Genomic DNA, 8,788 nt, shown 5'->3' with positions numbered 1-8,788 from the left:
TGCAGAGGTTATTTTGAGCACAGAGCTGCACATTAGGTGAAAAGAAAAACTGTAGGCTATCTGTTCACATTGATCCAGGTTCTAGAAAACAAAAAAAGCAAACATTAACTGCACAACAAATTAATCACACCCAAAAAATGGTTATTAACTGCTTCATGACCAACTTTTCAATCCAGAATAGCGAAGGTCTTTCCTCCCTGCTGCTGTCAGAAGTTGCAACCAGCTCTGCTCCCAGTAGACCAAAAAAACATCATTCTTCTTTTTGATGCACTATCAGCACATTCAAATCTGTGAATTATGAATATTTTGTACATTTAAAAAATCTGTGCAATATCAGTTTTTCTTCATATACAAGAATCTGTAAATTTTTTTCTGCTTACTGATTCTACAAACCTGTGCAATTTGAATACTTCTCCATCAGTAGCTCTTCTCATAGAAGAGTCTGTATAATATCCATTTTTCTGTTCTGAATGAATATTTTTCTATGGACAAATCTGTGCAATAAGGATAAAAATCTGTGCAATATTATTACTTCTCTATCAGTTTTTTTTTTTTAACTCATTAAAGAATCTTTGCAATATCATTAACATATGCAATGCTGTTATTTCGACATCCAGAGGAATTTGGACAATCTGAACTAGTACCTGTGTATATATATATTTTTTGTTTGTTTATTTGTATTTTTTCTATTCATATGCCTTTAATGATTGCACTAAATCTGATAATACCATGTCTAATAATTTAGTTGTAAAGTTAGAGCAGATCTGAGAGCAAACAGGCCTTTTTGGGGTCATTTTCCTGGAATGCAGGTGACACACATGCAGTGAGTAAGAACTGACACTGTGCTTACTGAAGGTGTCTCTCAGATAAACAGACAGCAGAGACAGAAAGTGCAGCAGCAGGATGAACTTCAGTTCAGCAGCAGAGACGCCCACACAGACACTCTGGAGGAGGAAAAAAGGCGCTATAAAAACGTGGGTCGGTATTTTAGCGTCAGAGGGGATCCTTCACTGACTTAAAGCCAGCATGAAGCAGACGTTCGGATTTAGTCCTGCATGGATCTACAGTCTGCACAGGACACCGAGGCGTTAGTTCAACCGCAGCTGTGGCGTTTATCAAAGGGAAACATGACTTCTCATCCCAATAAAAGGACGCTGTTTCTTCATCTGTTTCTGGACTGCTGACATTGTTTAGTCGTCTTTGGAGTATCTCTGGATATCTGACAAGGAAAAAAAAATCAGCTGGACTGAGAATGAGATCAAGTGTCTAGTGGTGAGTCGTCTTTTAATTTTAAATCTGCACTGTAAAAAATAAAGTCACGTAAAAAAAAACGGTGCAAATCTGACAGAAAAAAAAACAGGTTTAAAAAGTATAGCTTCCTGTAACGTTTATACACCGTTAAAACTGTGAAAACAACGACAAATATCTGTAAAATAATTAGATTTTGGATGATTTAAATACAGTAAAACGGTGTAATTTTACCCTCACTCAGGGTAAAATTATTATTTGTAAAAATACGTTTTTGTGGCCATTATTTACAATTTTGACATGTTACTGTATGTGAAGTTGTCTTTTTAATATATTAGTAATATATGTATGTGTGTGTGTGTGTGTGTGTGTGTGTGTGTGAAGAATTTTGTCAGATATTATCTAGTTAAATTATAATTAGATTGTTTTTTTTAAATTGTAATATAATAGCTACAAATGATTCCCTATTTTTCAGTCCTTATTATACATACGTTTTCTTCTAAATAATGGCACATATCTGTACAATGATTCCATTTTATAGATGTTATTTACAGTTTGGCTTGTTTCTTGTTTGTTTATTTGCTTGTTGTTTACCATTAAGATTTAGATTAATTACAGCTAGAACTCCCTGTGCATGTGTGAGTTTTCTCTGGGTACTCCGGCTTCCTCCCACAATCCAAAAACATGCTGAGGTTAATTACAGCTCACTGAATGTGAGTGTGCTTGTTTGTCTATGTGTAGCCCTGCGATAGACTGGTAACCTGTCCAGGGTGTCCCCTGACTTCACCCTAAGTCAGCTGGGAAAGACTCCAGCCCCTCCGCTTATAGATAATGGATGGATGGATAGATAACATTTCTTTTTAAATACTGTGATTTAATGTGTGCTCTGTGAAGCTGAAAAATATTCTGCAATTCAATGTAAATCACTGTCCAATTGCAATACTTCCACATTTAACAAAGTGGTCATTGAGAAATTGTGTGTCGATGGACAATATATAACTAACGGGATCTCTTATGGTAGAAAAGATATGGTTTTATGTTTTCTTGATTTGGGTCTATTTGCATCACATTGAACTCCCAGCAGTTACTATTTAAAATTCAGACCTCATTCTGGGAGAATCTGATCCAATAATTACAATGTAAGGCCAGTTTATATACAAGAAACCAAGGTGTGGGAATTCTCTGTATTAAAATGTGAACAAGTGTGATAAAAGATGCTCAACAATATACCCCTTTGCTCAGCTCTATTGTGTTCTAATAGCTTGCTGTCACGTGAGTGTTTTGCTGGGAGTTCTGTCCTGTTTATGATCTGTTTTTGACCTCCAGATCAGAGTCTAGTTTGCAGCTCTGCAGGTTTGACAGTCGTCTCAGTAGACGTCTTCATGACGTCTGGTTGCTAAAATGCTTTCATGTGTTCTGTCTGTCTGGACACCTCACAAAGGTGACCAGCTGTCATGTTAGGCTTAGAAAGAATTTTAGATAAATCTAATAAATTTTGCATCAAAATTCCATTCAGATCTTTAGTTATCTATGGAGAATTGGCACAAATAGCCTATGTGTTTAAATCTTTTCGTTTATTTGCAGCTCTCAGACCGCAACCTTAACTGATACAAGAGTTCTAAATTTCAGGGAAACCAGCAAAGAGATTGTTGGTAAAGTCTTTCATCACATTTGCCTCCAACAGCTTCAGTGCTCCTTGTCACAGATTCTGTGTGAACTCTGAACAACTTTCTTCCAAAAGTTATTACCTCTTTTGGTGTTTTGATGATGGCGCAAGAGAATGCTGACAAAATCTCACACAGTGATTTTTTTAACTGGGTTCATTTATTCAGGTTTTACTTAGATTTTGTATGTACATGTGTAACTTTCAATGTTTTTAATTATTCTTTTAATTCATTCGTTCAAACTTTACAATCTCGAAGTCCTAATTTATAATAATGTTGAGAGTCAACAGAATAAAAGGCAACAATCAACAAGGCAGCAAGGAACACAGTTAAATTCAGAAGCAGAAGAGTCTGATCGTGGATTCAAATTGATCAAGTCTCATAGTAAAATTTCCCAAGTGTCTGCAGCAGAAAAGCTAAAACCGTTTTTAACAATGTCAGTGTACGCTTGAGGAAATCAACAGAATTGTACTTAAATCCATACACGAGCACTTCATGAATCAGATCTTCTTTCTCTTGCAGCCTCCCTTAGCTATGGACCTCCTGACCTTCAGAGTCCAGAGATGTTAGCTTTGAGCCACTACAACTCCTCGGCCTCCCCGCTTCTCCCTCGTCTGGTTAATGACAGTGGAGGGAAGGTGGAGGTCATGGTAGCTGTTGAGGGGCTGTTGCAGCAGCGAAACTTCACCTTTGTGGAACCTACAACCAGCGGCATCATCGCCGTCATCCTGAGCATGACACTGGGCATCATTTCTAATATTGTGGCTCTCTTCATCCTGGTTAACGCCTACTCCCTCCAGCGCCGGCGCTCCAAAGCTACATTCCTTCTGTTTGCCACTTCCCTGGTGATCACAGACTTTATTGGACACGCGATTCCTGGAGCCCTGGTTCTCCGACTCTACCTCTCTGGAGGTGTGAGCCCTGAAGACTTTGACTCCTCTGATGGCATGTGCCAGTTCCTGGGTGGCAGCATGGTGTTCTTCGGACTTTGTCCACTCTTCATGGGTTGCGCCATGGCTGCTGAGAGATGTCTGGGTGTCACTAAACCGTTGCTGCACTCGTCTTTAGTCACCAAAACACGCACAAAGATCTGCTTGGCTGTGATCTGGCTGCTGGCTCTGAGCATGGCCCTGCTGCCCTGCTTCCAGCTGGGCTCTTACACCTACCAGGACCCGGGAACCTGGTGTTTCATCAATGTGCTCAGTGACACCAAGGAGGTGGACGTGGCGTTTGTGGTGCTGTTCTCTGGACTCGGTCTGATGTCTCTAGCTGTGGCGCTGGTTTGTAACACCATCAGTGGACTGACACTGGTTCTGGCCCGGCTCAGGAGGCAGCCCGGCTCCCATCACTCTGCAAAGTCCCACGACATAGAGATGGTGGTGCAGCTGGTCGGCATCATGGTCGCCTCATGCATCTGCTGGAGCCCTCTGCTGGTGAGTAACAGGAGGTACAGTGAGAGGGGAGCATACAGTCAGGTCATAGTGAGGTTTCTCCTAAGCAGTTAAGTTGAATAGTAAAATAGAAAAAGTTATATAGAGAGAATATTAGTATAGCCCAGATATACATAGAGCCAACTGTGGGTGCAATGTCAGTTTTAGAAAGTGATATCAGTTCAGTAGAATGTTTAACTTAAGCTCTTAGACATCAATAGTTCCCTCACACAGATGTTTTCACTAGACTTCCTCTTCATCCAGACTGCTCAGTTGAGATCTTTGACTCTCTCTGCAGGGTTTTTTTTTGTTTGTTGTTTTGTTTTTTGCACCTTTTAGGGCAGAACAAGTTACAGCTTTCTTGCATGTACATACTTCTCCGTTCTGACCAGATATCTAATCATCCATTGTGGATATACAGTATCTTTACTGCTCAGATTTGTTGGGCTTTGTAATATTTTCTACAATTATGTCACTTAATTCAAATGCAACACGAGCAGCAAATGAAAAATAGCGGTGCAAGACAGTGACATTTAAGGCAGCTAATCTTTTATTGTGTTACTGACCCTCTGCAGTTTCATAGAAAGGTTTTTAGCATCTGTTTTTCCTTTCTCATGCATTTTCACTTTTCACTTGGCCTGAAATACATAGAAAAACTGCTTTAATGATTGGAAATTCAATAGTAAAACCATGAAAATTATACAAAACCCCCCAAAAAACAGATGACTTACATAATTTGTGTTAATTTAACTATCTGCTTAATTGTTATTGATTATATCCAATTAGTGTCAACTTAAACAAACTAAGTCATTGTGATTTAACTGAACAATTGTGCTTACTCAACTAAATACAGGCACTCAAAACAAAAACTAGTCAGCAGGATTAATTATAATTTCAACAAAAGACCACTCAAAGTACCTAAAGACAGGACAGATGAGATTTGTGTTCATGAAAACAAAGAAAATTATCAAAAAAAAAAACCCCAAAAACCTACTGGGACACCTTTATAATACTTGTGCATGCAGAATGGGTCGAAGTGCAGGGACTTCAAGTTTCACAGTTAATAGCCAGAAACAATCAGTTTGATGATGTCTGAATCCTGCAGGCACAAAGGAAGGTTGAAAGGCGAGAACTGTTCATGCAAAGATCTTTTTATTTACTAAAACAACCAAAAGTTATGCAAAAGTTAGCAGACACAAGGGAAACAATTCACTGCCGTAATTTCTTAGGAAAGCTGGAAGACATTGTGTAACTGCACCATGGTGAAATCATAATGTCAGACAAGGAAGAACAGAGACTAAAATGTTGCAAAAAAGGAGTAACATACAACACAAAAAGCAGCATTTTACATGAATTAAGATATTAAGAAAAGGACTGTAATTTGCACAACATACAAAAGATTAATGAGAAAGTGAAAATGCTCACCCTTATTTGAACCTGGGAAAGGATCCCTGCATGTGATCTGCCAACAGGACCCCGTTTTAGAGCTCAAGAAATAGCAGCAGAAGCTCTTAAGTTACTACTCGAGTGAACTCTGCAACTACCTTCAGGAAAAACAACCTGAATATTTTTTGGAATTCACTGATTCACTGTACGCTGACAAAACTCTTAATTTGGATCCTGTCTTCTGAAATACCTTTGCATCAGCATACTCTTTTACTTGGCTAATGTAGTGCATTGTAAGATATATACTGACTTTGACAAGCTTAGCCAGAGATTCTGCAAAACATCTGCTCAGATTTCTCCTGTGTAAATGCTGCTGCACATGTGCACTCGGGGGAACTAATTTTTATAACTGTTTCATCAAAAGTGAATACATTACTCAAACTGTATCAGCAGAAACATAAAGATAATGTGATATAATTAAAATGTGCACATATTATTTAAGAAAGTGCAGGCGCTGCTTTCAGAGTGTGCACAGAAACATTAATCAACTCAACCTACATGAACACTGATTGCATCCATTACCTCCATGCAGTGATTGTATTTTAACATGCACAGCATATTAATTGAATGTTTAGCATGAAATAATTGCATACATATATCGTTACTGATATAATGGTATGGTATTATTTTTACATTGAAACCACACAGGAATCAAGCAATACCAGCCACTGAGTGCATTTTAGTGCAGTCACTCATAACGAAAACTTCATGGCATCACCCAGCGTGTTTTTAAGAAAAATCAAGTTCCTTCATTTAGCATGCACAAATTGACCAAAGTGCTGTACATGTTTTAAAGACAGGACAGACAGGATAAATATAAGATACTAAAAAATGAAAACTTACAAGATCAATTTGTAAAATAAAATGAATATAAAAAACAAACAAAAAATAAGACTACTAACAGCAACCAAAGGCCACTGGAAACATGTATATCTTAAGATTTTTATTAAGTGTGAGGGAAGGAGGAAGATTTGATTGAAAGAGGAAGGACTGGTCAAAGTTTTTGGAGCTGCTACTGCGATGACATGATCTTCAATAACTACTGGAGGAGTTAAAAGTATTTGTTCTGAAGAATCAAGATTGCTCGCGATGTGGAGAAGTTCTGATACGCAGGTGACAAGCCAGACCTTTAAAAGCAATATTAGTGTATTCAGATCACAGTCAGTATGACAAGGTCACTTCCTGAATCTAGTTTGTTGTTGTTTCTATTGCAAAGCAGTTATTTTTTGATCAATTGTACCTTTGCTAACACTGACATGTTTCCACTCTTTGATCATATAGTAACTGCATGTATGTTTCACTCTGGCAGATCTTTGGCCTGATGTCGGTGATCCGCTCCTACACAGGAACCATTGGGGACGACCTGTTGAACTATAAAACCCTGATGGTGATGGGAGTGAGGCTGGCTGCTTGGAACCAGATCCTCGACCCCTGGGTCTACATCCTGCTGCGCCGCACCGTGCTCCGCAAAATCTACCTCATTGCTAAGTGCCAGGCAGGCCTGAGGGGAACTATATTAGGCCGCTGGGAGCCGACCTCTTACCCCAGCTCAGAGAAGAACGAAGTCAACCAAGTGTGAACTGAAAAACGGCTGAAATTTCTTACAGGTTCATATAAAGAACTCTGCATGCGGAGACCTGTAGAAAAGAAGAGCTGCATAGAAGACGGTGAGAGGAACAGACATCGCAGCTGTGAGGGTGCAGCAGCTTTTAAAGTTCTTACTTGTCTTGAAATTCTTCATGGATTCAATCAAATTGTTTTTCTGTCAGAACCGTCAAAGTTTACCAATGATTTCACTGTCTGACCTTAAAATGGAAGCTAGCTAATGCTTTGATTTTGCACAAAAGATCACAAACTATCTACTGTTTACTTCAATAAAACATGAACATTCCTTATTAGAAAACTCCCAGCTAAAGGCAAAGATGTCATCCACAGTATAACACTCTAGCAATAATCATGCTTTGTCCTGAGAGACTAAAAAGTTAGCATGAGTGGTATTTTTCTGGTTTCATTTCCTCATTTTCACCACCTATGAAAGTAAAAATAGGTAAAAGAAATGCACAGTGATTTGCTCTTATATTAGAAAGTTGCAGAAGAACTGAGCTCCGGAGTAAACCCAGAAGTATTTAGATGTTATTTCTAATGTTGAGTATTCTGCTGAATGTACTTCATGAAGGAATGTAATATACAAGAACTGTGGACTTTGTGTATGTTTGAGTTTATACATGCTTTGATGTGTTTATGTAGTACTTTATGTGAAATAATGTAACATTTTATAAGTTATTACTTGAATTGTGCCCTTAGTTTACTGAGGATATGTAAGGACCTTTAAGATGAATGTAAATAAAACAATGCAATGTGTGTCTTTCTGTATAATGTTCCTTTAAAACATGCCCGTTTTGCAATAGAAGGTACATGAGTCGTTAATAAATCTGCTGTTATGATAGATTATTATTTACAGTAATTCTAGTAGGTAAAAGGTTTTTCAAGTGTGAAGTCCTGTAAACACTGGCAGTATTTATTTGATACTTCAGTGTTTTCCTCTGAGATCTGACCTTTCCCAAAAGATCTATGGTTTGTGCATAATTATACTATGAGGATGTTGTGATCTGAAGCAGTAATGTTCTGTGGAGTCATTTCAACAGGCAATGATGAATCGAAAAGGATTATCTACAAAGGTCATGCAGATAACGACCTGTTCAATCAAGAATACTGTGAAGCCAATTTGCCTGACTTAGGCTTAACTGGACACCTTGCTATTTATGGTGTGCTGCTTCATTATGAGGGCAAATGTCTGGGCAGGTTGTCTGGCTCTAATATGAGTAACCTAAGATGAAGTGCCGTGCATCAGTGAAATATTACTGTTTCAAGCTGTTTTTTTTTTTTATCTTGTTCCTCTTCAGCATCGTTTCGTTCCAACCACATCCACGTGGTCTGTAGCTGGAACATTTTATTCTTCTTATTCTACTGCTCATGGATCTTTCTGTCAGCTGCCACTGA

The 8,788-nt window shown here is 38.4% G+C and overlaps 1 protein-coding gene across 1 annotated transcript; it reads left to right on the top strand.

Moving 5' to 3' along the window:
• The first annotated feature begins 3,475 nt into the window (after positions 1-3,475).
• Positions 3,476-8,234, top strand: LOC111568184 (prostaglandin E2 receptor EP1 subtype-like). The gene is made up of 2 exons (XM_023269694.3): positions 3,476-4,345; positions 7,098-8,234. The coding sequence occupies exons 1-2, from the start codon at positions 3,476-3,478 to the stop codon at positions 7,365-7,367; spliced, it is 1,140 nt and encodes a 379-aa protein (XP_023125462.2). The 3' UTR covers positions 7,368-8,234.
• Positions 8,235-8,788: the final 554 nt, after the last annotated feature.

This window comes from Amphiprion ocellaris, chromosome 4, assembly GCF_022539595.1.
Source record: "Amphiprion ocellaris isolate individual 3 ecotype Okinawa chromosome 4, ASM2253959v1, whole genome shotgun sequence".
In the NCBI taxonomy this organism is placed as follows: Eukaryota; Metazoa; Chordata; class Actinopteri; family Pomacentridae; genus Amphiprion; species Amphiprion ocellaris.
This window is presented reverse-complemented; position numbering and strand designations above follow the sequence as displayed.

Coding starts and splice junctions, on each gene's coding strand:
- LOC111568184 (XM_023269694.3), top strand. CDS start 3,476: ATGTTAGCTTTGAGCCACTACAACTCCTCGGCCTCCCCGCTTCTCCCT. Junction 4,346..7,097: donor TCTGCTGGAGCCCTCTGCTG/GTGAGTAACAGG, acceptor TCACTCTGGCAG/ATCTTTGGCCTGATGTCGGT.